The 27,775-nt window shown below is 33.5% G+C and overlaps 2 protein-coding genes and 1 long non-coding RNA gene across 3 annotated transcripts; 2 read left to right on the top strand and 1 right to left on the bottom strand.

Moving 5' to 3' along the window:
• Nucleotides 1-1,595: 1,595 nt before the first annotated feature.
• On the bottom strand, nt 1,596-5,558 carry LOC127852922 (uncharacterized). The gene is made up of 3 exons (XR_008036361.1): nt 5,449-5,558; nt 2,421-2,580; nt 1,596-2,197 (listed from the first exon to the last, which is right to left on the bottom strand). It is a non-coding gene; the product is annotated as an uncharacterized LOC127852922 (long non-coding RNA).
• Nucleotides 5,559-11,936: 6,378 nt separating this feature from the next.
• On the top strand, nt 11,937-12,287 carry LOC127852513 (octapeptide-repeat protein T2-like). The gene has a single exon (XM_052386471.1). The coding sequence runs from the start codon at nt 11,937-11,939 to the stop codon at nt 12,285-12,287; it is 351 nt and encodes a 116-aa protein (XP_052242431.1).
• Nucleotides 12,288-14,638: 2,351 nt separating this feature from the next.
• Nucleotides 14,639-16,879, top strand: LOC127852150 (uncharacterized). The gene is made up of 4 exons (XM_052385982.1): nt 14,639-14,901; nt 15,232-15,288; nt 15,936-16,056; nt 16,172-16,879. The coding sequence occupies exons 1-4, from the start codon at nt 14,652-14,654 to the stop codon at nt 16,563-16,565; spliced, it is 822 nt and encodes a 273-aa protein (XP_052241942.1). The 5' UTR covers nt 14,639-14,651; the 3' UTR covers nt 16,566-16,879.
• Nucleotides 16,880-27,775: the final 10,896 nt, after the last annotated feature.

The raw sequence follows: 27,775 nt of genomic DNA, 5'->3' as shown, positions 1-27,775 counted from the left end.
TAATACATTCTATCACCACACTCCAAGGTAGGGTCAATTTTTACCCCAGGGACGTAGCAGAGGATCAGTATGTGATGTTACATGTCAAATGTTACAACTCCTTGCCTTGTAGTTTCAGAGATTCGAAAAAAGTCCAATAAATAATTCTGTAAAGATCGTATGACCTCTGAAGCGTGGCCAGTTTTGATCACAGAGGAACGATTTGAGCAAACTTTGAAGAGGACCACTTTCTGATATACTAAATATTCGAGCACTCGGACTTGAAGTTCCAAAATATAATCTTTTAAAAATCACCTAACCCATGGGGTGTGGCCAGTTTTTACTCCTGTAGGAACTTAGTTGATGACCATTGTACGATGTTACACAACAAATATTAAACCTCTGATCCTTGCAGTTTCAGACAAGATTTTTACAAGATATTATATTAGATTATTATATTACCTTAACACATGTATGCGTAATTTGCTCGTCAATGAATGGCAATTTGTTCTATATTTAATTCTGCCGCCGTTGTTGACGGTTGTATAAGAAACTTCCTAAGCCACCATAGTGATGTAAAATCTATTTACAAAGATTTCAAGAAGTATGTTGTTGACCTCGATGCAAAGCACCGTTTAAAAATCACCTTAGTAAAATATCATCCCAAATACCAATAGCATGAAGCTTATAAAGAGATGCTACTAAATAAACATAGATGCACTATTCGATGAAAACCGGTGGTTTTCTTTACTAGTAGAACAATGGATTAAAATACTTCACAAAGCATATAGAAACTGATTTGAGGTCATTATTGCTGTAATTAAATTACACGTGTACACGGAATAAATATTAACGCTATTTACACCTTTTTAATGACATAAAACAAAAACAGGACAAAATGCGAAACTTACATGCAATAAAAGTTATATGAATCTAAAAAAGTAAATCATAATTCAGAAATACATCGTATTTTTACAATTTTGCAAAGGCGCACCTTATACGGTACCCTTGTGTCAAACCTGTGTTAACTTGTCAACTGCAGCTTTCGACGCAGCCTGGTGATCGACATGTTTTAGGCTCTGCAACAGCGCTACTAGAGTGTCGATGGCTCTGTCACTATTCTGGCTGGTCATGGACATTGAGGGTGCATGTCGTACGTCACGACCCACATCTCTAGCTTGAAATGCTAGTTTGCGTTTATCCGTTCTGTATTGTGCCTAATAATAAGAGCACTTGCGTGCTTTTTTAATATTGGTGTATAATCTTTTTTTTTAATATTGCAACACATGAAAACTAATACCAAAAAAGTCCATTACTAATCTGTTATAGTGGGAGTGTTCTTTGGATCTCCCGAATAGATACCAAGTACTGGTTCTAGTCCCAGGAAACGGACTCGAGAGCATTTCAAATGAGCCTTTAGCTTTCCATGCAATCGAGCTAAAATAAATAGGTTTTAACTAAAAAATGTCTGTATAATACAGCTGCATGTTAACTGAATATGTATAAGCAATGTACATAATTTAATGCCTACAAAATTGTCACAAATATTTTCAATTGCAATTATAAAACGTTTTCATTTATTGATAACTTATGTTCCTACACTTGTATTACCTTGGTGCAGATGTTTTCCTTTTGTGTCAGGTCGTCCTTGAAATACCTTTGAAAGAATTCACAGTTGTATATGACATTTACTATGCCATTGAAGTCAGCATCTTCCGCTTGGTTAACGTCCTTGTATCCGTCGTTTGAGAGATAACACCTGGCAATCTGCCAGGATTGTACGCACCATTTACTCGCTTCAGTGTAAACCCAGGTAGGGCCTTGAAAGCTGTGTGAGTTTGAACAATTCCGAAATCGGTGGTGTGATACAATTTCCTTACAAATTGAATTGCATAAATTATTACTGGGGCAATTTAGAGGCTTGTGAATTTTATGAAATACACACTTCCTATACGTGCAGCATTTATTATTGGTTTCACAAGGCAGCACGTTTGGAGTGTGACACTGACTGCAGACAGAGTTCTCCAGAATACCGTGTTTTCGGTTGATCTCTTTACGGATGGCATGATAAAATGCTTGAGTAGCCTCCTTTACAATGTCAAGCAGACAGTCACGTGTGATTTTCATACCGATTGCCGCCTTAAACCAGTTCTTGGTTTCCGGCTTGCGAAAGATATCCCGGTAATCCGACATTGTCCTTTATCAATTATATATTTCCCTTGACAATATAAATAGCCTGTGTTACTATATATATATATATATATATATATATATATATATATATATATATATATATATATATATATATATATATATATATATTGATATTTCAAAAACTAATGTGCAACCATCATTAAACTACGACTGATAAAAATGTACGTATAGCACATTGATATTCTATAATTATACTTCTAACAACTTTCAAGTTTTACAATAGGTACCTTAATATGGTTCTGGTTCGTTTTGTACATCGGGGGGGGGAGGACTTTACCCACGCTCAAGAAAATAAGTTGTGAATGATAATGGTTCAGATTAACAATCCTGTCAAGTGGAATCTAGCGACTGTCGACTCAACAAAGTTCATCCACAGCAAATTGATAACTGAAAGATGTGTACATAATAAAGTTCAGCGTTGCAATGAAACGAGAGATTAAAAGCCTGTAAATAAAATGGTGGACGTGAGCGACTTTGGTGTTGATAAAGTGTATATGACTGCTCATTAAATACATGCATATATATTTGTTTATTTGTCTTTTAGTGACTTGAAATATTACAACTATTAAATATCTTATATATAGGTCAAAAACTAATAATATAAATGTTGCTTGTTGCAGATTTCATTTTATGTTAGTCATTTTCAAATTATAGACCAATAAGAATCAGACAGTTCAAATCAATATCTACATTTTTTTAACCGATGATATGTTAATAATACGATCATATGACATAGTTCATGAACATGTTTCTATGTTCCTTTTATAAACCATTACTATAGACGTTTTCTTAATTACAAAAATAAACGCAGTCGGAATATTGCAATTTCGCGGTAAATTAGAAATTTTTCAGTCAAATCTACCTCTAGAATCGCTTGAATTATTTAATCAAATATTATGGTGTACCGCATGCATATTAAGTACAGTAATCATCTTACTTAGTAAGGGGGAAAAAACTATACTTTTTCGCATAATAACACATCTACGAAAACTCGCAGAACAGTTCTTTGCATTTGATTGTGTCCTGATCATAACCTTTTTCGGGTCCACACAGTATTTCTAATTTACTAATAACATTTTCAGAATCGCCGGCAAATACTCTATTACGACTTAAACAATAAAATTAACCGTTCTTCCTGTGTTAGAATCTCTACTATATTTGCATATAATGCAGGTACAAATGTATACCAAAATCGACACACACATTAGGAGTCGGATGTAATGGTTAACTTTAACACGAGTTGAATTGCCTGATACGGTGTGGTTTAATGTGTATTTGACGTTAGCTAATCTTTTGCATGTATTAAGCGAGTATGAATTATCATGAACAACATATGCATGTTATGAAACACCAATTAAAAAGGTATTGGTTAGGTAACATACATGTATTAGTTGACAGCCTTTACCAATAATGTCTGGTATTAAAATAACGTTAGTGTACTTTCTTGTGCACTATGTGACAAATTAAATAAAATAAAAACTGATATGCTAAGAAATTAGCAAACATATATTGTTTAATATATCCTGTATTACTTAACAGGATTATTTTCATTTATGTTACTTTACAAACCAGTTTTGCTTGACCGGAAAAGGCTTCTTTTGAAAGTTGGCGGCAACATTCATGGAGTCGTTTTTGTCTCAAGGTTAGTTCGGGGATAAGAGATAGTTTCACAACGAGTTCATATATTTCGTTGATCCTAAAAAAATAATGCATTTGTATATATGTTCTACTAATGTTTCAGTTGCGTTAAAAAAATAATAAACCGAAAATCTGTCCATGTTGGTAAATCGGAATATTTATTCTTTTTGAATTGCTTTTTCCTGTCTTCGGGTAAAATAATATTTAAACCCCATTTAGTGTGAATCTTTAAATCTTGCCCTTCCTAAATATCGACATAGTACTTTTTTATACATTTTGAATAATATTCCTAATAAAAAAACAACCAGACAGCTGTGGTAGTGACTCAATTGTTCTACCCTCATATTTAATATCAAATGATGTTATGATGCATGTCCACATCAAAACAGACAGTTAACAAACCCATCTTTAAACGATTTCGACCAAAATCACTATTTGCAGTCTAGCAAATTAAGAAAAAGGCTCAATAATAGTTGATTACAATGTTTTGTATTTTAGGGTTCGACATGTACTGTATAAGATGCCCCAAATATGTATCTATGTATCATAGACTAATGCTTAATGGAGGAGTTCGAATAAACCTTATAAAAGAATAAAACCGTATGATACAAGGTCATTTGAATGACACGAAAGTTAAGAAATTCATTGTTTGAGAATATTTTGTTGCACATATAATATGTTTAATACCTTTACTATGGGGCATTCTTATACATATATAAATATACGCTATATTGACAGCAATTGAATGAAGCACAGATTACTTGTTAAGATTAACTGAATAAGTCTATACTATAAAAGTTAGTTAAGAAGAATGTACGTCATTCTTAGCCTTTTTTAATTTGGTCTTTTTACTTTTGTTTTTTGCATTTTTTTTATCAAACCTGAATGTATACTAGAACCAAATCTTCTTTTCGCTACAGGATTTTGTAACATGCGGATTAAATTGGAATCGAGCCATTTAGTGTCGTTTTGCTGTTTACACTGTTTTGCAAGGCATAACATTTTAAAGACTACTTCGAGTTTCGAAAACATTTGAAATAGCTTCCATATAATTACGCAGAATAACATAATGTTAAATGCGTTTTGAGAATTGTTTTAGCAATTAAATGAAGCGCCTCGCCATATAAACCTTTTTTGAATAGTTTGATACATTCAATTGCACGAAGACACTACCTAATTCTCACTTTTTTTCTCGAATTTAATCACTAAACATAGGGAAACCAGCTATGAGACGTGTAGAGAAACTTTAGTGTGGAATCCCAAAAACGATTAAAATGAGCTACATGTCAAGGAATCCCAGTCAGTCACTCACCATTTATTCACCATTTATATGTACAAGTTAACATGAATACGTGATTTTTTTTATATCTCTGTTAATAAACAAACAAATATGAAAGGAAAAATATAATTTTATAAAATAAAGTTAACAGTATCTGATATACATGCATCTAATCTAAAATATATTGTTTCATATAGATTATTGCGATGAAGAAAGTTATTACTTACGCAAAACTGTGCGACCCGCTGCTCCTAAGTATGATACTAGATTATATAAAGCTATTTATACATACGACAAAGCACGAAGATGGCGTAAATAAAATAACGAAATAATCGTACTTTACATGGTTACCGGCATCGAGTGATTAGTACTCGAGCTTCTATCTTGGCGCCCTGGGTTTAATGCTTGATCATCATCTTTTTCTTCTACATCTGCATCGTAATAAGCATCATCATCACTGAAACATTTGTTATAATTATCAATCATCATTATCCTCATTATCCCATTATCATAATTATCGTCGTTACTATAAACTTCCTTTTCATCATTTACTTTAACAGTAACAACAGTTAATTCATCAATATCAACCTCTTAATCAACAACAACATTAACACAAATAATGTAAATGTGTTAACGGTTTATGAGATAAAGACATGAAATACGAAGTATTCAAAACGTACGTGTATTTATCAAATATGCCTTATTTTAGGCTGTGGTTGAGGATGCATTATTTTAATCGCGTAATGGTGAACATCATACTTGTCATTCAATTGCTGCACCGTTTTTAACTGCCAAACAAATATATTGAATTTTAGACTTTTATATGATGGTTACATGATTCAAGCTGCTAGTACCTTGAAGCAACATGTCTTCGCTGCACTTTATTAGCATACATAATTGTAGCTGTGCCCCTTATCTGTCCCGTCTTTTAAAATTTATACATTTTCCTGTCAAATAAAAAGTATACTTGCGAATTATATTTTACAGCCTTTACAATTCTATCAACGACGTATGGGTGAAGCGGGTACACAAAAGATGGCTTTCACGTGTGGAAATACAATCCAAAACCTTTTGTGAATGGTACACATAAATAGGGTTAATAAACCTTTTTGTTGTCACTTTGTTCGCCGTAGATTTGTATGCGTCCAGACATGATTATAAGTTGTTAATAAGGCAATGTGTTGTTGTTTATAAAACGTTTTATAAACCGAGTGAATGATTGACACCTTGTGTAAATTAATCTTTGTTTAACAAACACAACTTTAAACAGCTAATATCTTTATTATTAAATTGTGCTTATTGTATCGTGGAGGTAAATATTTTTTCTTACGATTTTAGCGTATATATTGTTTAATGGGTATAAGGTCCACGTTTTATCAAATAAGAGCAGCATACTAGTTTAACTTTCCTTTTTATATGTTTACAACAAACATGTATTCAGATCGTATCTAATGTTGGTGTACATTCGCCTGGTTGAAATAGCATGTTGAAGCTGTCGTGTATTATTTAATCAGAAACACAGACAGTGGTGAAGATGAAAAATTGCATTAATGTTAAATATTTATATCTACATATATACACATATTTCAAAATTCCACGCATTATAATACTTTCTGGTTATCACATGTCTGACCTTTGTAATGATGCATCGTCCTAAAAACATTTAATAAAATTATGCATAGTACAGAAATAAGACAAGTTACTAATGGGGATAAATTTCAATGGTAAAGTCCTATGTTCGATGTTGGCATGGTCAGAGTGTATATTAAGCATTAAAACAAACAGATAAAATAATAATGTTTTCGAAATAAAAAAAGTTTTAAGAAATTATTTAAGAAAATAATGTGACATTAACATAAGTGTACAGGTATAACGTTAAATGTCTTATTTAAAAATATTCTGGATTTTTTTTAAATGGTTACCGTAATTTATTTAATAACTTTACTGTGTATGTTTTACTTCGCATATTAGGTTTCCTTAATTCGTATGATCCGGGGATTACACATTCATGTAGGATTTATTTCTAAACATGCTGCTGTATTTTAAATATTCTCTTACTATTGCTTAACCGATCAAAGCGGTGAAGGCACTAAAGGTGTTCGCTATTGCATAATATTAGATGCAACTCAGTTTTCAAAATTATGTTATAGCTTTTTATATCGCAAATTTGAAATGAACACAACCCATTCAAATTTATAAAGAGTGTGTCTTAAAGGGGCCTTTTCACAGATTTTGGCATGTTTTGAAGTTTGTCATTAAATGCATCATATTGATAAATGTAAACATTGGATCTAAAAAGCTCCAGTAAAAAAATCAAGAATAAAATTAAAAAAGGAAAAACAAGTAGCCCGCAGCTGGGCTCGAACCAGTGACCGCCGGAGTCCTGGAGTAAACACCAATTAGACCGCTCGACCATCCTGCCAAGTACGTCTGCAAGACGTATTTTATACTTTATATAAGCAATCTTCGCAGTTTCACAAAATTAAACAACAGAACTCTCCAAATTATTCAATCGTTTCGCGTTGCAAGGCTTTATAATTTTCAGGTTTTTTAATCGTCAAAAGATGCATATAATGGCTATATTAGACCATGGTAAATGTTCAGTATTACTGTTTCCTCACAAATATCAAATATAGAGATAACTTAGACAAAATAACAACAATATGTATCTTTTTTTCACAATTGGTTGCTGCCATGGCAACAATCTTTAGAATTTTGGTTGCCTTGCTAAAGAATAACAAGCCTATAATCATGTACATGTTGTGTTATGTGTATCTTATACTTTATCTATTTTCTTTAAATTATTGAGCAACAATTTGCCCACATGACATACTTTTAATGCAGCATTAAGCCCCGTTTACCTGAAAGCAGCCAATATGTACAGATTTCAATGATAAACTGACAAATGTCGTCGCACAAGCTGTTATAAACACTAGACTGGCAAATATCGTCGCACAAGCTCTTGCACCTATTATTTACATACAGGCTGTCTGCTGCAGTGTACCGGTGAAGTATAAACAGGCAGTGGTTATCGTTCCTAGCGTAGTTAACAGCAGACTGACTTGTAGTGATCGTCTCTAGCGTAGCTTAAGCAGAAGGACTTGCAAAACGGCCTCTCTAAATTAGTTAACGCTCACAACCAAAAACTATACACTATTTATTAAAATACATATTAATTATTTAGAACATAGCAAAATGACGCTACAATCAGTGATATAACAACATAACTTTGCGCTCGTCTCCGAAAATACTATTTCCATTAGTTTCTTTGTCGATCTTAATCAACCACATATCAGTTGTCCGAAATCGTAGCTCGCTTTTTAGCTGAGGCTAAGCATCGTTTAAGCTTCCCTTTCAAAATGTATAGGACAATTCCAATAGGTTACCGATAAAACCCCAAGGCTAAACAGAGGTTGCAGTAACCTTTTTGCATATTTATTATTGCTCCCCATTTGTGCGTGATCGCCGGTCATTGGAAATATGATAATTGAACTTGAAAATACTAACTTTTGAATCGCGACCCATACAAAATTTGTACCGCCGAAACAGACCGGCTCTTAATTAAGTCGTTATGCCTTTGTATACGTGCGAAAAAATATGTATTGCATATCAAGGTTTGGAAGCCTTTGTTCGGGGAAGGGCAACCGTAACGGGTAGAGGTTTAAGTAAAAACTTCATCGGCTAGTAGTTTTAAGCCCGTACCATAAGTTTGAGAAGCTTCCGTTTTCTTAATCAATTTACCAGATGCACACTCCGTCATTTATTGTATAATTGAGGTATATAATCAAACACATGTGTTATATGCATTTACTCAAAAACATAAAATAATAAGCCCATAAAACTATGAAGCAGAGTTAAATCTTAAGTTGGCCTGTTATTTGATGAATTACATTAATAACAAACACTTTTCGACGTTCAAATAGTTATACAATTTCGGTGATGTCGAAATTGTGGAAGACCTTGCGGTTGGATTTGTAGTTTCCCAAAACTCAGACGATAAAGAATCATTTCTATGTCAAACGAGCAGTTATTGCGATCACTTAGTTGCATTGGATTCTATAACAGCGATTTATGCTTTAAGTAGACAACCGCGGTTGACTTTAGTTACGTAGTGACTCGTGATTGCGAATAAGTATTTACAGTTTGCATTAAATAAAGTGAAAACAAATAGGTGTTTCATTAAAAAAAAAGATGGATAATCTAATTTTGCTACACAAATTACAAGTCATGGCTACGATTACTTACAATCATAGTTGCAATATTATCGTAGCCCAACAAATTGTTGCATGCAGGACCATTTTCAATACATCTGCAGCTTACATTTTCGCTAACTTTTTGCTTAAACCGCAATGTGTTTATAACCAGATAAAGCGCATCGTATTTGAAGAGTGAGATTATATAGTATGAATAAAATGTCGTGCACTATTAATTCAAACACGCATTCAGCGATTAAATATGCAGTATTGGTTTAATCCATTGAACTTACTAAACAGTGTCGCCACGATACACTTTAGGCTATGGCGTCATATTTGAGAGCACGTATACAGATATACTGACTTCGAAATGTGCCAAAAACAATAATTGTATGCGTTTATTTGAATGCCAATATGTTGTGGGATTATACGTGTTTATTAACTGAACATATTTACTAATTGTTCAATGTATTATTACATATCCTATTATTATAGGAGCGCCTATAAGCATCACACTTATCATGCACAGTCATGCACAGTCTATATATATATGCGAGTAACGTCATTGTTCTAAGTAAAGCAAATGTACGACAAAGTAAAATTTCACTTATATGAAGAGCATAACAAGATAATCATGACGTTTGCAAAACAAAGACAAAAGTTTCAAGTTCACGAACATATGAGTAAAAAGTCTTCTTTTTGTGTTCTTATAACGCTTTTATTTCTGAGAACATACATTTACAGTCATAAGAACAAACATGAAGATTCAATAATTTGCATTTAAAAAACTGTTACTGAAAGAAACATGGTTTCGGAATCTTATGATTAAGAGGGAATAAAGAGATATAAAGAGGAAGTCTTGGTTAAGTTAAATCTATAAATAGTATTATATTACGTATTATATTAAGTGGAGATTTGCGGGTTCATAAGGCTGTATTTGCTAAGAATTTTCTCCATCTTTGCCTGAACAATTAGTGCGTGTGATTATGTTTGATAGTATTTTCTCTATGTTTAGCCTTTTGGTAAAATCATATATTACCATAATAATTATTTCGCATTTATATTTTAATATAAAATATTTGTCTGAAAACAATTAATAGCGTTACAATTTGGCAAGTGTGTTCATTTAAGATTACAAAAGAAACATATGTAAAAGGTAAGATGCGTTTGACGTTTCAACACAAATTTGTTGTGAATCCTGATTGTGTTCTCATTTTTAGTTGTGAGCGTTAGCTCACGACTAATTTTACAGAGCAAGTTTTGTAAGTCAGTCTGTTTTTTACTACGATAAGAACGGTAACTGCAAGTCACTACGCTAGAAACGATTACCACTGCCTGTTTATACTTCCCTGGTACACTGCAGCAGACAGCCTGTAATTATGTAAACAATAGGTTTAAGAGCTTGTGTGACATATTGGTCAGTCTAGTGTTTATAACAGCTTGTGTGACGACATTGGCCAGTTTATCATTGAATTCTGTACATATTGGCTGCTTTCAGGGAAAACGGGGCTTAATTCTGCATTAAAAGTCTGTCATGTGGGCAAAATTGTTTCTCAATAATTTAAAGAAAATAGATAAAGTATTAGATACACATAACACAACATGAACATGATTACAGGCTTGTTATTCTTTAGCAAGGCAACCAAAATTATACAGATGGTTGCCAGTGCAGCAACCAATTGTGAAAAAAAGAGACATATTGTTGTTATTTTGTCGAAGTTATGGCTATAACATAAATATGAGGATAAAAAGTCACAAACATCTCGACCTGTGCTTTAAGACACACTCTTTTAAAATGTGAATGGGTTGTGTTCATTTCAAACTTGCGATATAAAAAGCTATAACATAAGTTTGAAAATTGAGTTGCTTCTAAGATTATGCAACAGCGAACAACTTTAGTGCCTTCAGCGCTTTGATTACATCTGCAGTAAGTTATGTGACTTGACAGAAAAGTTTTGATTTTAAAAGTATTTAAGTTAAGTAGTGCTTTCCACTTTGCTTCATATGTAATTTGTGTAGGTTAACTTGAGTTAAGGAATTTGGAAACGTTTGGGTACTATTTTGCATATTTTAGTTTTAACTGTTATGCCATGACTAAAGTGTTAAGGTGTTGTTAAAGACATATGTTCGCGTGAAACGGATTGTTTCTATTCTGCCTTGCGATCAATTAAAAGTTGAATCAATACTTATTGTTACAAATATTTAAAACAATGTTTTAATAGTCAACACCATATTAAAATCAACAAGATACATTCGATAACTTTGAAGTGTATATAATATGCTAGTCAGTCTAAAGGATATCGATGGGACCCCCTTAGGGAAGGTCCCCTAAATTTAAGAAACAAGTTCAATCTAACACATACAAACAGACAAAGAAATGTACGAAACATTCATGTTTCTAATTTATGGGCGTTTTTCAATTTAAAGATGTCTACTATGATTATATTAACCAAAGTGCCTTGCACAATTTGACAAAATTTTAAATTGACGAAGTAGTGTTTGTAAAGGTAGTACATTTAAAGTGACTTAAAATAGTATGCAATTAGGTTAGTTCCTTTACATTTTGTCGTCTACCAGTTCAAATTATATAAATGTAATACACAACATGGTAACTTACATATGTAATAAAAACAATGTTCCTCAGACTGGGAGGTAAACAGCAAGGTAGACAGAAAGGCTGGGAGAAATGGAGAGAGGCAGGCATGCAGGTAAGCTCCGAGGCAGGCAAGCAAGCAGGCAGGCTGGTGGGTAAACATGCTAGGAGGAAGACAGGCAGGCTGGTCGACAGGCAGGTATGCAAGCAGGCTGTGAAGAAGGGATTCAGGCAGGCTGGGAGTCTGGCAGGGAGACAGACAGTCATGGTGACAGGCAGGCATGCAGGCAGGAAGGAATACAGGCAGGCAGGTAGGGATACAGGGAGGCATGCAAGCAGGCAGGGAATCAAGGACAAAAGAACAAAAGACAGGCAGGCAGGCCGCAGGTAGGCAATAATGCAAAAAGACATATGGGATTGAAGGCATGCAGGCAGCAGGAAGACAGATAGACAGTCAGGATTGAAGGCATGCAGACAGAAGTACGACAGACGGACGGTCAGGATTGAAGGAATGCATGCAGGCAGCAGGAAGACAGACAGGCATGCAGGCAGGCTGGTATGCATGGAGACAGGCAGGCATGCAGTCAGAAGGCAAACAGACAGACAGACGGACGGACGAACAGACAGTCAGACAATCAGACAGACAGACAGACAGACATGCAGACAGACAGACAGACAGACAGACAGACAGACAGACAGACAGACAGACAGACAGACAGAAAATAGTCGGACAGACTGATATATTCAGTGCCTGTATTCACAAACCGATTCTTAAACATAAGAATAAAGAATAGACTTAGAACAAGAAAATCATGCTCAGTGTTTGAGTCTTTACAGTCTACCACTGGTGACTTTGCCATAAGCAAAGCATTCTTCATGAAGAATGATGTAGATAGAGGTGATTAATGCCAAGTTTGACTCAGAAATAAAGCAACACTTGAATATCCAATTTAAAGAATATTCTTTATTCTTAGACTAAAGTCTAAGAACTGGTTGGTGAATACGGGCCCAGGTCAGTACGTCATATTCACAGTGAAATTTCCAGCTGAAGAAATAAGCACTGGTAGTGGCTTGCGTAATTTCGATTTCGAAAGTTACGAACAGTATCTATCTATTACATTCTTTCGAGTGATTTGTAGAAATCACACCTCTCTGTTGTTGTTTTTTTTTTTTAAATTAACTGCACTTTTTTTATTAAGTATTGTTATTAGAATGACGTTGATGTCGTTGTTCTATCATTTTATCTTGTAAAGCTTTAAGGTTGAAATTATCAAGCACGGTTTATTCCGCATTAAAAAAAAAGAGAAATCACTTTCGATTTCAAAAGCTAACGGCCCTCGCGTTTCACTTCACATGGCACTTACTTAATATAATGCCTAGTATATGTTTTAAACAAGAAAACGCGTCTTTGTTGTTTAGAAGAAGAGGATCCGTTTGCTCGTTCCTTATCAAAATTGCTAAAAACGTTCCCTTGTACCATGTATACAAATTATCAACATTGGAAATACACATTGAGTGTGATATCTCTCCATTATAGTGCAAATAGTAGGATATTGTGTATGCGCTCAGTAACCTTTGTAATCGGTTAGAGGAAATATAATAATTTAAATTAATTAGTGTACCGCTGACGGTAATTGTTTGGTTTGATTTCTTAAAATGAGAAAATTTAAGAAAATACATATAAAAAACACTATCACTGATCTGTAAAGAACATTTTACCGTCCGATACACATTTTAGTACGTTTAATATAAATTACAACTAGCACATTGGTTACTTCAGCAATTAGTCTTTAAGTTGAACTGTTAGAAATTAGATCCAATTAGGCAAATGTTAATATCGAAGTACTATCGGATGATATTGAAGGATTTGGGACGGTCATACGCAACGACTGTGTTGGTACAAATATGATGTAGCAAGTGGTGTTGGTGCGAGACCAAAACGTTAAATCCAATTGACCATGAAATAGATTATACACTAGCAGATTTGAATTATTCTAATTCAAAATTAGGTCGATGTCAACTTGAAGTTTAACAATATTGGTAGATCGGAATGCTCTAAAGCTTGTTTTCTGTTAATTGAACGAATAGTTTAAGGCAGTGGTGTTTGTGCTAAATGAAACGGTTAAATGTTCTTCACCTATGAAATAAATGTATCTAGTTATCGTGATATCAATATAGGCTATTTAATAAACAATCCTCTTGATAATACAATTCGCTTAACACGCTTACAGAAAAAGTCCGATAAAAACTCCAATGGGTTTACCCAAAATTAAAAAGAGACGTAATCGTAATGTGTATTTGACAGAGTGTACCTGAAGTTCAGTAGAAATGTTATTTGAAGTGTGTGTTATTATAACTTAAATTATTGCTTATAATAACTTCTATGTAAATTATTTTAATTTCATCTGCAATAACTTTTCAATGACGGAAGAATATATTTTTCCGGGTTTTCCGACGAAATTTAAGGGGTTAAAAATACCGATGAAAACTCCAACGGATTTACCTGAGGTGACGAAGAAACGTTATTTGGATTGTGCGTATATATAACTGAAATACTTGTTTATATTAACAACTATGCAACTTATTTTAATTTCAACGTGTTTATTTCAATAACTTTTAATAACGGCAGAATATGTTTTTCCGGGTTTTCCGACGAACTTGACGGGGTAGATAATAAATATAAATACACACATACTTTGAAAGAGATAAATGAATACTTTACAAGAGAGTGTTACAGAGTTATTGCTTGTAAGCGATGAATAATTTATTATTAGTATTATTATTATTCGTATGCAGTCAATGTAACGTCAATCGGGCAACAGAATATATCCCCTGCGGACTGACAAGATGTTACAACGTAGGTTACGAGGTATGCATTGGTCCGCCGGAAGCACGCACGGAAGCCGACTCGGACTGTTATTCTTGTGACGCTTTAGCCCAAATTGAGAAGTTGAACCCCTGTGACCCGGCGAGCAAGAGGCATGGGTGCATGAAATACTGCACGGGTAAATATTTAAACCTTTTTTTTTCTCACAAATGAGGTTCGATTTCGGTGGTTTATTGTAAAGTCATATATTTAAGTTATACTGTGTAAAAATAAAGACACACACGAGCGTAGCCGCTGTTCATATACGTATAGCTTCATGCCTCCCGGTTTATTAGTTATTTCTATCAACACGTTTCGTAATAACGTTTAGGTGTGTTTATTTGAGGTTTCGCAAAGCAAACTTTAAGTAGGTCTCTATCGAACACACTGCTCATGTAATGTTACAAAAGTTTTGTCTACCATGTTAGTTTTTATAAAGCGAAAGACACGTTGATACATTTTTTTATAGATAAGGCACTTGAAGAACAAAGAAAAACATGGGACCAGTCGCAAGAAATCTTTACGCGTACGTAGCACGAATTGATTAAGAAGTGAACAGTTATATACACTATTCAAAGAAGGACATCTTCTAAATATGTGGCAGAATAAGTTGGTCTGAAACCGTCAAAAGCCATTTCAGTCAATTTTTTCGAGGAATAGAATCTCTTTTTGTCGGTCCCCAAACTGTCATTTCAGATAAAAAGTATTGATCAACCTTATGTTTTAGCTAGTTTATTACAACTTGTGACATATCGATATATAGCACGCGTAGTATTAGACCGTGTTGTTTCAGATCAAAGTCTAAGAAGGCCAAAATTTGGTAACTTAAAAAAATAAGATTTTTTCTCGTTGCGTTCATTAAAAATACTAATGCCCCGAGAAAGGGCCGTTTCAGACCAGTGATTGACCACTCAGCGATGCAAATATATAAAGCACCTGGCTGACTATTTCTGACAAAACGTTTCGTTCCAAAATCTTGTTTTTTCTCATATATAGTGTAATTGACAGAAACCATATTAACACAAGTATATAACAGAAAGTACTTAAATATGAAACTTACTACATTTTTAAAAAATGGATTAGGATTTTAAAGCATGGCAAGTGTGTATAAGTATCAATTTAATTTAAATTGAAGCTTATAACATTTTAATGTTTAAATGTAAATAATTTTAGGAGCACTCCAAAACGAGCAAATGCTTCGGGAAAGAAACCATGCAGTCATCGCCGGCCTTGTATGTCTAGCTGCGTTGATAGTTATGATGGCGGTGGCTTTCTGCATGCGCAGAGAGAATCAGTAAGTATCAACACTAACATGTTGCACCAAAAAGATATCTGAACTTTAATATCATGTTGTTTTACACGTCAGTATAGTGTATCTTTATTATACTATTACGTTATGTTTATTGTAGACGTAATAGAAAACAAAAAGAAGAACGTGCGAAGTCGTCTTCAACTGCCCTTGTTCCAGTATATTCTGATACTCAACTAACTACAGAAAAGACAGAATTAATAAATGAAACAGAAAACAACATTTCACCCGAACAATTATACAAAGTAACGGACATGGGCACACCACCTGTGATGCAACCGTTCGATAGTAATTATACTGGCGTCACCACAGAAGCTAGATCTGATCCCCGCGATAATTCAATAACATATATCGTTTACCAACCCGGCACCTCTGGTTCAACTGAGCTACACGATGGAAAATGCCACGATGAACGGTTATGCATTGTTTCTCCACAATCTCAGGACCCTGGAAAGCTGTGCACAAGTTCGTCTTACTACAAACAGCCTACATAAACCAGCTGACGATTATAGAGTGATGGGTGCTTTTTACAAATCCCAACTTTCGCTAGATAAGGTATTTTGACACTTGTTAATGATAAAATAATGTTTTTTTTATTATGCATAATACATTCATGTATATATTTAAGTGCATAGCATTTCTAATCACGATGTTTAGTTTATTATTTTCAAAAGGACGCGGTTATTTGAATGCGCTCCTTGTTATGCGTTCTAGCATGTCTCGCATAACTGACGTCAAGAGTGTAATTTGCATAAAAAAGGATGTCACATCACTGTTTTTGAAAATAGGCGAACATGTTATTAAGCAAAGCGATACTTTATACGTTTGATTGTTCATTATTATAGTGCATATTATATGTTTAAAATAAAATGCTCATTGGGCTTAAAAATATGTGAAAGACTTCAGTTGCGATCGTTATTTGTACAAAGTGCATTAAACGCAAAGTTTAGCTTATAAAATTCCCAACTGCCTCTTGGAAATCCCATCGGTAAAACTGCGTATCATACATTAAACATAATCTGGCCGAATATGACCTTAACATTCAAAGCAGTCGTTCCTTGATAAGCTAATAAACTTTGTGTGAAACAAATGTTCTTGTTTGCACTGACATTTACTTTTACTCCAACCCGCAATTATGACAGTATAGTGTAAAGTTTACACATTTCTGCGTCATACACGTAAGGCTATGTGACTTGCTATTTGAGTTGTGTGTTGTGAAGGGTATCAAGCAGACGATAATCAATAAAGCCATTAACTGTTAACTTTTTGAAACAATATTGTAAGGATAAAAAAAAATGAACAAACTTATGTGTAGGATGCGAAAAGCGTTAAATATATTGAATGTACTTTAGCATGCATTTTTAATATTATTAGATTATAGATACTAATATTTTATGTTCAAATCTGTAATTATTATTTCATCTGCTCTATATTTTGTCATGTTGTGTGATATTTCTTTTTAAGTCGGTTTTATTTAAATATGTCGTATGCTTGCAAGGCAAGAGGTTTTCGCTTGTCTTGTGTTTTATCTAATGTAATTCGACGACGAAACACTCATGTTTTAGGGGCCTATCTGTTATTAATCAACCCAAGTTACCATACAGTAAACATGTATACCGTGCAACAACAAAAAGTAACTCGAGCAAGATTGACTAGGTACGGGTTTTGCCGATCAATTCGGTTTTGCCCAAAGATAATCACAAGTGGAATTTCCGCTGATGTCAATGCGGAATATTCAAATTCACTGAGTTGAATTTCCAGCTATACACTATTTATTTAAACGATACGGTTATAGATGAAATAAGCACAGATAATGACTCTTGTAGTTTCGATTTCGAAAGGTACAAACAACGACTAATAAAAAAACACGAAAATGCGTCACAATACAAAATATGCTAACAAAATAAACTCCTTACCTGTGACAATAATTATGCTAACTGTAAAGTCATTACAATATTATGTAACACTATGTATAATAACTTTACATTATGCATTTCACTTTAAATAAATCGAAAGTAGTAATGCATGGAAATAACAAAAACACGTTAGAAAACTGGGTCATGGGCATGTTCTGCATGAACAGTGTAGGCTCGTTGTTAACATAATCAACATCGGTAAATTAAAATATTTAAATTCCTCACCTTAGATCCAGTAAAATTAATTTTGAATTTAACACTTCGGGCTTCATTTATAATCCATTGTAGATATTTTCAAAATATCGACACGAGTTACGAATGATTGATATAGGTATCCATGTATATAATGACTATATTCGAGTGATGTGAGGGTATCACACTTGGCTGTCCTTACAATTCACTGCCCTTTTTTCTACTTCGTAAGTGTAATAAGGATGTCGCTTATCTTTAAGTTATTGTTTTATCGTTAATTGATTAATATATTTGAGGTAGAAATTTTCAAGAACGGTTTATTCCACTTATACAAATCAAAAGCGAAATAACTTTCGATTTCAAAACCATCGCGTTTAACTTCAAATCGTACTTTCTTAAAATGATGCATAGTATTGATTTATAACGATAAAAAGTCCTTTATATTATATTGCTGAATTAACGGGCATGTATGTTAGTAATGTCATTAGACTAGCAATCCAAATGTAACAATACGTGAAGGTATTAAGTAAAGTTTGTATAATTACGGGTAGTAAATTGTTTTAGTGTTATTAAATTTATTTTTGCGCTTTATTATCATAGGTGTAACGTTGTTATACTATTTGTTTACAACGACCATTTTTAAAAGATTTCATTGTGACACATTTTAAAAATCTATGCCTTTTGCACGATTAGTTTGGGGTACTAAAATATGTTTAAAGCAAGGCGTAAAGTATCATATTTACGATTGTATAACTCAAACAACATATTAACAAGAACAACCACAGAACATCGTGATTTTAAGTATTGTATAATATTTTTCGTAATCAATAAAATCACAAAGTTACTAGATGTAGAACTTTAGTAAAATTCAAATCCAAACAAAAATACAATGAAGTGTACTATAATTCGTATCCGACTACAAAGGGAGAGATCAGTTTTTGATTGCAAATAAGAATTTTTTTTAACAATTTTTGACTCCGAACGATAGTTCAAAAGTCGAAACCATTGATCAAAATTTGATAAATCTATTAATGAAGTATATCGATATAACTTTTGCAATGTTCGAGTGTATGTGTCCGATTGTGTCCGCTTCAAAATGTTCATCATGTAGAGACGGCGTATCGCTTTTAAAGCGCGTCCCTTATTAAAAGGTCAGGATCATACTTAAATATAAATGCAAAATATAATGGACATTGTATAGCTTTCGACTTTTGAACTTTAAATATTGATTAATGAAAAAACTAGATTGTATTAAGTATTGTACGTTTTGTAAATATGCAATTATTATAACCAGCGTTGCCTTCATTAGAGCTTTGTATGCCCTCATAATGTGAGAGACATTAAGCAATTAGCTTGTCAGTTTATGTACCTTTTTCCTTAGATTTCAAAGACAAATGAATTTAATGTTTAGATGATCATAAAGATATGACTTTTGGCTGCGACCAGGCGTTTTTTTTCAGATTTACGGCCCTTCGACTTGCTTTCACTAAAGTATATATAATATAGCAACCATTGTAACTCGGATCCAGAAGATATATCTGGAGAGCTATTCATGTTCTTCCGCATAACTATTACAACAGAACACTAATTGTAAATATATAATTATAAAAAATGAGAGAACCGTCTTAGAAAATTGAGTGCAAAGCACTTTGAGTTTAAATCAGTTTGAGGGCTAGCCAAACCTTACACTTACCCCAGCACTAACAAAAGACAACACACACGTCACAGAATACAGACAGAAAATGAAAACATCAATGCCAAAACCAGAAGCGTGCATCGAACACCACAGACATAATTTTAGTGTCCGATTGTCGTAAGTATCGGAAATCTGTTAAAACGAGCATGGTATAGATTTTAAAGTTATTAGTATTATATGTTAATATATTCATATTGTTTGAATAGTAAGTATAATTAGTATAATTATAATATATTATAATTAGTTACATTATTTTTTAACACACGAAGACACGCACACAAAAACACAAAACACAGAACAACATTTTCCGTTTCAAAACATGCTTTCATATTGGTGATGTGGATATGGTGTCAGCCTAGCAATCGGGAGGTCACGTGTTTGGTCCCCACTTTGGAACAGTTCTTTAGATCTCCTCCATAGACACCGAGTTCTGGTACTAGCCCCAGGAAAGTTCTCGAGAGCGTCTTAAATAAGCCTTAGGCTTTCGAGCTAAAATAAATAGGTTTAACTAACTTAAATTCCGGATGTAATGTATACTGGTAGTATTGCTGTCTAAAAACTTAACTACTTGTCAACACCCTTTTGACAACAATTCACTTTGCAGTTCGAATTGTGATTAAGAATGGTAAACACAACGTCACAAGAAATACATTGTTACCAGTCTTGAAGCAACATGTATGATTTAATCTTTATGAAACTTAGAATGTTTATACTGACAATATCTATGCCCATTTTGACTGGTCAAGCTGGTTTAAAAACGTGTTCACCCGATATAGAACCTGGACTCCCGCCCTTAAAACCATATTTATGACTCAATCTTGATATAAAAAACATAATAATCCGTATTTTAATCTTTACAATACATTGGCTAAATTTCAAATCAAATTAACAAGGCGCGAAAATGAGATGAGCGGTTAAGGTAACTTCGTAACAACTTCAGATGCCACATTTATGATTCAATCTTGATGTAACTTGGACAGAATGTTTACATTGACACCATTGGCGGCATGTGTGCTAAGGATCATGTGGACTAAAAACCTATGCCACAAAGTAAATTGTTAGCAAAGTGACAGAAGGAGAAAACCCTTTTCACTGCACATGGTCTTTTTTCAAGTGACGAAATCGTCAAACGGTGTAAAACAGCACAGAAGCACTAGACACAACAAAAATACGTTACACACTCACAAATGAATACAACTTGGAGAACCGCCAACACGGCAAATAAAAAGCTATGGGGACTTTGACTAGCTTTATAGAACTTCACACTTCACGAATGACCCAGAAATAACTTAAGAACACATTATGAATACATATTAGCATTATAGCATAACAATTAAAATCAAATAGCTATACAAGAATTTAATTAACAGTCAACCACTCAAAACATGGATGCAAACCACGGAAATCATAATTGTAACTCCCTAAGTCACGATGAAATGTATACAAAAAAAATATCACCTACAACTAGCCTTTTTTAAAAGCTTAAAAGACAAAGCATCATGTAGTGAGATACTCAGTTTTTGTTATATTGGCCGAATCGTAGAAAACATAAATTGCTATGACTCTAGAAGCCACATTTATGAATTTGATATAATTGAGGAAACTGATTCGAATTCCAATATTGACAATATGCATTTCAGTTTCAAATTTGGATCAAGTGGAGCTTTAAACGAGGTTTCTAGTCAAATCCTAATAGAAAATATGTCTTATCCGTCTGAAAACAACACGAATGAATAAGTCTTGATAACACGTGGTAGGAATGTTTATCTTGATAATACATTGTTTAAGTTCGAGTTATGATTATGATGCATCAAAACAAGGTCCCATGGTCAAATTTAAAAATCTTGTTTCGTAAAGAAAGCAGTAGTGTTATTGTTAAATGCATTTACTACAGACGTACTGTAATGCATAAACTTTTTTTTAAATATAGTGGTCAGATTATGATTCTTACTCGTTCAAACTATTTGAAGGGCGATTTTTATTTATACTTAAGGTACTAAAGTTCTCATCTTAATACGCATCCGTACTAAGCTATTTACAATCTTATAGTTAAATAATAAAAATATTATCCAGTCTATCACATTATACAGGCCTTATCCGGTCGAACAGATATATATGGGTCGGTAGACGCTTAATCAAATGTATAATATAACATTGAATATTAGCGCTAAAATTGTCAACACAATCAGCACTGATTGTATCGATTTTATTTCCAATAAAATCACGCTACATTTCTACACAAATTAATGTTAACAAATGAAACATCTGTGTTCGTTATCATAAAAATAAATGTCGTACGCATGTGTCTAGGTATAGTTAATTTTCTCCCTCGATAGTTAGGCCTCGATTGACACCACGCTCATTGTATTGTAATTTATACTATACCACTAAACTACCCATGATATTTATGTTATATATACTAGGATTGGAAATAACGACAATATGATATATGTAGCGAACATGAGCATTCAAATCTGTCAAGGATTGGTTATATGTTGAATGATTAGGTTAATATTAATATTACAGCGAGTTACGCAAGATATTGGTTCTATAATTGGGTAACATAAATAGATTAAGTAGGTAATGTAAAGTCTAATTAATTAAAAGTAATTTAACAAGAGATGAAATGATACAATTACCAAATTATAACAGTCACGCAAACAAAACAACAATTAATTTCGAAGTGGACCTATCCTCTTCCAATACTTAGTAATTGAAATCAAATGAGTTTTTACACAAACAATAAATCCAACCTTAATGCACTCTCTCTCTACCTTATGCGCTCTTATTCCCCTCATGCTACTCACACAATTAAATTAATACGTGTGCACTCAGTTACTTGTATGTTTTCACACTTACACATGTGCACTCCCTAATCTGAATGCATTATCGTTAACACTTGTGCACTTTATGAGTTGTATGCACTCTCTCTAACCTGCATACATATCATTAACCTGTAAGTATTCTCTTTAACTTGTATTCACTCTTTAACATTTTAACATTATCATAATACATATTCGAAAGTTATTTGACACACTTGCTAACTGGCATTAAAATAAAACATACAACCAAATTACCATGACCAAATTAAAACCATAGACGATCAGTATGTTCAATATGTTTGAAATAATACTAAATATTTTTCTTCAATGTTAATAATTGATAACGCATTAATCGAGTCGGAATTGGAACTTCTCTACGTTAACATTTCCACTTTTCCGAGTAAGAACGAAGTCCTTACATACATGTTTATCTACAGGAAGTTGAATAATCTACATGCAGGCGAAAGACCATCTTAGTTTTGTTTTAATTTAATTTTTAACAACAATGTTAATGAAATAACTGATGAAGAAAATGGCACACGTCATTGGCTCTATATTTTTGTAGCATAAATAGCTTTACCAATAACTGTATAGTCTAATGAATTCAAAATAAATTAAAGAAGTACAACAATATCGTAACGCTAAGCATTCGACAGAACTCATTTTGAAGCGTACCGAACCTCATTCAACAATTGAAATGCAATGGAATTTGACACGTTGTATCCAATACAATACATCTAACCTACATGTACTTTCATTAATATGTATTCACTGCCTTACCGCTATGCTCTCTCTAACATATATGCACTGTTTAACTTTATTTGCACTCCCTTTAACCCATATGCACTGTCTATCCTGAATGCCCTCTCTCTAACACGTGTGCATTCTGTAACATGTATGTATTCTCTCTTACGCATGTGCATTTTCTAACAAGAATACAATTTCTTTACGTGTTCACTCAAAAATCTGTTTATAGTTTTTCTAACTTGTATGCCCTCTCTTACTTGTTAAGTTATTTGACACATTTGCTTACTAACATTGAACACATAGAACATACAGTCAAATTCCCATTACCAGATCAAGTATAGCATATCAGTTCGATGTTCAATATTAAGTATAAAAATATATGCTATTTTATGATATTTTTTCAAACTGGTTCTTAAATGTAAATACTTCATAATGCAATCATTGAATCGGAACCTCTATACGTCATGTATGTTTTCCTGACATGAAGATATCAGTTTATTACAGTCGAAACGAGGATGAGCATTGTGCGCTGCTACATGTAACACTGTTGTTGATGAGTAAAAAGTATTAAGACGTGTTTAAAGGCAATTGAGATATATATATATATATATATATATATATGCCTAAAAATAAACACCTCAGTTTTGTTTTTCTTCTTGTTTTTAATTTGGCAACACCGTAAAGAAAATGTGTGATGCAGAAATGCGGAGCAAGTTTGCCATGTCTCCATGGTGTCGTCTTAAACGTTTGAAAAGTGAAATTGTGTTGATGACATTAAGTATAAATAGCAAAAAATGAAAGTCAAGATATTCTATCAGAAAAGAAATCATTTTTCTTATCTACTACTTTTATAAGAGAAACCCATCTATAAACATAATATAAAAAGGGATCACCGACTAGGAACTGTCCGTGCAAAGCATTCATCTCTAAAATTATTAATTGGATGGGTAAAATAAGGTTTCAGTATTAAAATGATGCATGGAATGTTGCGTTTAGTGCATCTATATGTCTGCTACGGAACATTAAGGTCTTATTAATGAAATGATACGCGATATTTTTATCCTTAAGCAATAAATATCGCATGTATACACATGTTGGTTTGCAAATGAAGTTATGTATGAGATATTGATACATGAAGCTTCATTCCATGTTTAACATTTATACATGGCTTTGTTCTTCGAGACAATGGAGATTCGTATCAGAAGTGTTGGCAACATTATACTCCGCAAACAGTACGTTTAAAAGAACATGTGAGAATGCAATATTAAAAATACTTTCGGTATATCCAATGAATATCACTGTAACTTGAAACTCCTAACAACCAATAATGTTGCCTAAACAGATATCGGGTTGTTCACACCATGAACATGGCGTTTTGATAACCATCGAAAATCATTATTACATATAAAAGATAGTGTTATTTGTAACTATTCACATTTAATGGTTTCGTCGTTCAAAGATGAATACAACATTAATGTTCATAAAAGCAACTTGTATTTCCTTTCTTTTCATGAACAATGCGTTTTCAACATTGCAGACTATAGAGGATAAAAGTTACTTGGAAAAAAAGAGAAGTTTGGTTAGCGTCGATACTCTTTTAGATTTAATGGAGCTGCATGTTTCACTGTGTGGATATGCCGAATTTTGTCTCACTTCGGCGGACGTGTTAAATGAAAAGGTTCAGGTTAATTGCTGTTACAAATGCTCTTGCGAAGATATATGTACTTTGAAAGGATCGTGCTGCCCGGATTATTGGTTTCGAGGTTACGTCGACTTCAATTCTACTTTTCAAAACATCTCAGAACTTCGCAAAGTACTAACGTCCATACGTCTTCACAATGTTTTGACTTATGAATATTCACTACTGGCAAAGTCTATTAAAGAAAACGAACAATGCATTTCAGAAAGACACATTTCTGACTCGCTTGTATATGATCCGGGGTTTTCCATTAACTCATATTGGATGGCTGCGACATGTCCTGACGAGGCAGTACTTACATCACCAAACGAAGACTCGATTAATGGAATGAATAGATTTATTCCAGTGGTTTCGAACCAAACCGGACTCGTTTACAAAAATAAAATGTATTTATCGTGCAATGAGAACATCGACGATTTTGAATCTTTTACTATTCATGTGATAGGTACAATGACTGATAATTGGTCTGGTTTCGAATTTACCGCCTCAATTCAAGACCTATTTCTTCTAATTATTGCCGAAAAGCTTCCGTACTTTAACATACTGTACCGACCACCAAATAACTTTGCAGACATTCCTATTTGTAAGCAACCAAGTGTTAGCTTGCCAAATTGCAACACAATTTGTGACGCATATCCTTTACCGGTTCGAATTCGAGACCAGCAGAAGCTCGTTTTTAAGACTGTTTGGAACGCCGGTTGTTACAGGTGTTACCATGACAACGCGAGTGAATTTGTGAGAGAATGTCACAGGTTTTACCCCAATAGGCCTGAATTCATTTTGGAACTCAATCTTGAAGAGACGGGCACACTGGAAACAACAGCAACGTTAAATGAATTTTTGAACATAACGACTAGTGTGAAATGCCCCAACAATTATGTATACGACATCGTTGATGTAAGATAATTCAAACATACGTGTTTCGATCCGCTTTTTAATAACGTGCTTGAAAGTATTATTTCTTTGCTATTTGCTGATGTTAAAATTGCGTGTTCCAATTTCTTTAAAATTCGATATATCGGACACACCGTTAGCATTTATGTATATTAGAAACAATTCCCATAATTTCTGCAAAACCAGGGTTATTTCTTTGCACTGTGCATGTTTTTTTATTTTCTACTGAAAATGCAAACCTTCGCGTTATCACGATTTTTTTCAATACAATATGTTTGAGGAACAGTTATTAATGTATAATTATGAAGAAAACGTTGTATAAGCAACAAGTTTTAAAATGTTTTAAGTGGGTACACTGATAACCTACCGAGAAACCGTATAAAAGACTTGGCAAGTAAAACTTCTAAACAATAATTAGATCGAAAACGACACCATCATGATGTCTAGGTCACTCTAAACTTCTTCGTTCGAAGAATAAAATCTCGGGAAATTACCTTTATGTGCATTTTTCCATTAAACGTAGAAGAATATATCGTATGTGCAATTCTGAAACGTAAAATGAGATGCGCCTATGTGTTTCGATTTTAGTTTGTTTAATTCACAATTAATATCATTTCACGTGATTAAAAATTATATTAAGTAACTTTCTTTCAGCGAATCTGCCGAGAGCTGATTTGTCCCACGTTAACAATCGCAACGGATCAAGGTTGTACACCAATCTTCCGACAGATGGAGAATGTTTTTGTCAGTATAATGTTCAATGTTCAATCAGTCTCAAAAACTTCATTTCGTGAACATATGTACGAGTACCTTAATGCGGCAGAGGACGTAGCCTTTCATCTTCAAGATGAATACAAAGTTGATATCGATTATGGTATCTGGATCGATAAGGTAATCGGCGTTGTTCTGATGGATTGGCGTTTTTCCAGCAGGACTCGATCCATCACATACCAAAAGGCTCTTCATCTTGCCAATCGCATGTACCAAAACCTTTACATTATGTATGTGTTTGTAAATAATGAGCGAACAAAAGTTGTAAGTGAAACCATTTACACATTTCCGGATATGCGTTTTATGAAAAGATATACAAATGTACGACCGTTTAAGTTGAACAACATCACGGAAGGTAAATCAGAATTGCAAATGTCAATTGACAAAATGTGTTACAATGTTCGAATAAACATTTCGGAATTTGGCGATTTCGGTGTTAAAGATCAGTTCGTGAAAATAAAACGCACTGGGCAGTTAGTTAAACCGGTATTTCAGGAACAACGTGCGCTGGTGTGTGCGAAAGACTTTTTAATACAAGAAAAACCAAATGCAAGGAAAATGATTTCGCAACCCTTAAACTCGTATACGTATACGATTTGGTTGTCTGCCTTTGGTTTCTCGCTACTAGTATGTGTCACATGTGTGATTTACAGATGGCTGATTAATCGAAATCATTAGTTGTAACATGTAGCGATTATTGTCTTTTTTGTTTCATACAAGTGTGTTCAATGAAACTCAACACAAATGTACAGCAAAGACATTATTTATTTGGAAAGATGTGACCCCTTATAGTGGTTTGTCATCTCAAACTCGCAAAAGTATATATTTCAAAGAAAACTACCTCAACAACAATAGGAAATTCGCCGCTGTCAAGTTTTATCATTAAAACTTATAAAAACGTTTTGCTGAATGTGACTGTGAGTTTCTTAAAAGACTATTCGATACTTTATTTTGCCAATTAAATTAA

Source organism: Dreissena polymorpha, chromosome 12 (assembly GCF_020536995.1).
Source record: "Dreissena polymorpha isolate Duluth1 chromosome 12, UMN_Dpol_1.0, whole genome shotgun sequence".
Lineage (NCBI taxonomy): Eukaryota > Metazoa > Mollusca > Bivalvia > Myida > Dreissenidae > Dreissena > Dreissena polymorpha.
This window is presented reverse-complemented; position numbering and strand designations above follow the sequence as displayed.

Bases quoted from the DNA above. Each gene is read 5' to 3' on its own strand.
- LOC127852150 (XM_052385982.1), top strand. From the start codon at position 14,652: ATGAATAATTTATTATTAGTATTATTATTATTCGTATGCAGTCAATGT. The intron at 14,902-15,231 runs GTAAATATTTAA...ATTTTTTTATAG, and splicing joins GTGCATGAAATACTGCACGG to ATAAGGCACTTGAAGAACAA. The intron at 16,057-16,171 runs GTAAGTATCAAC...TGTTTATTGTAG, and splicing joins TGCATGCGCAGAGAGAATCA to ACGTAATAGAAAACAAAAAG.
- LOC127852513 (XM_052386471.1), top strand. From the start codon at position 11,937: ATGTTCCTCAGACTGGGAGGTAAACAGCAAGGTAGACAGAAAGGCTGG.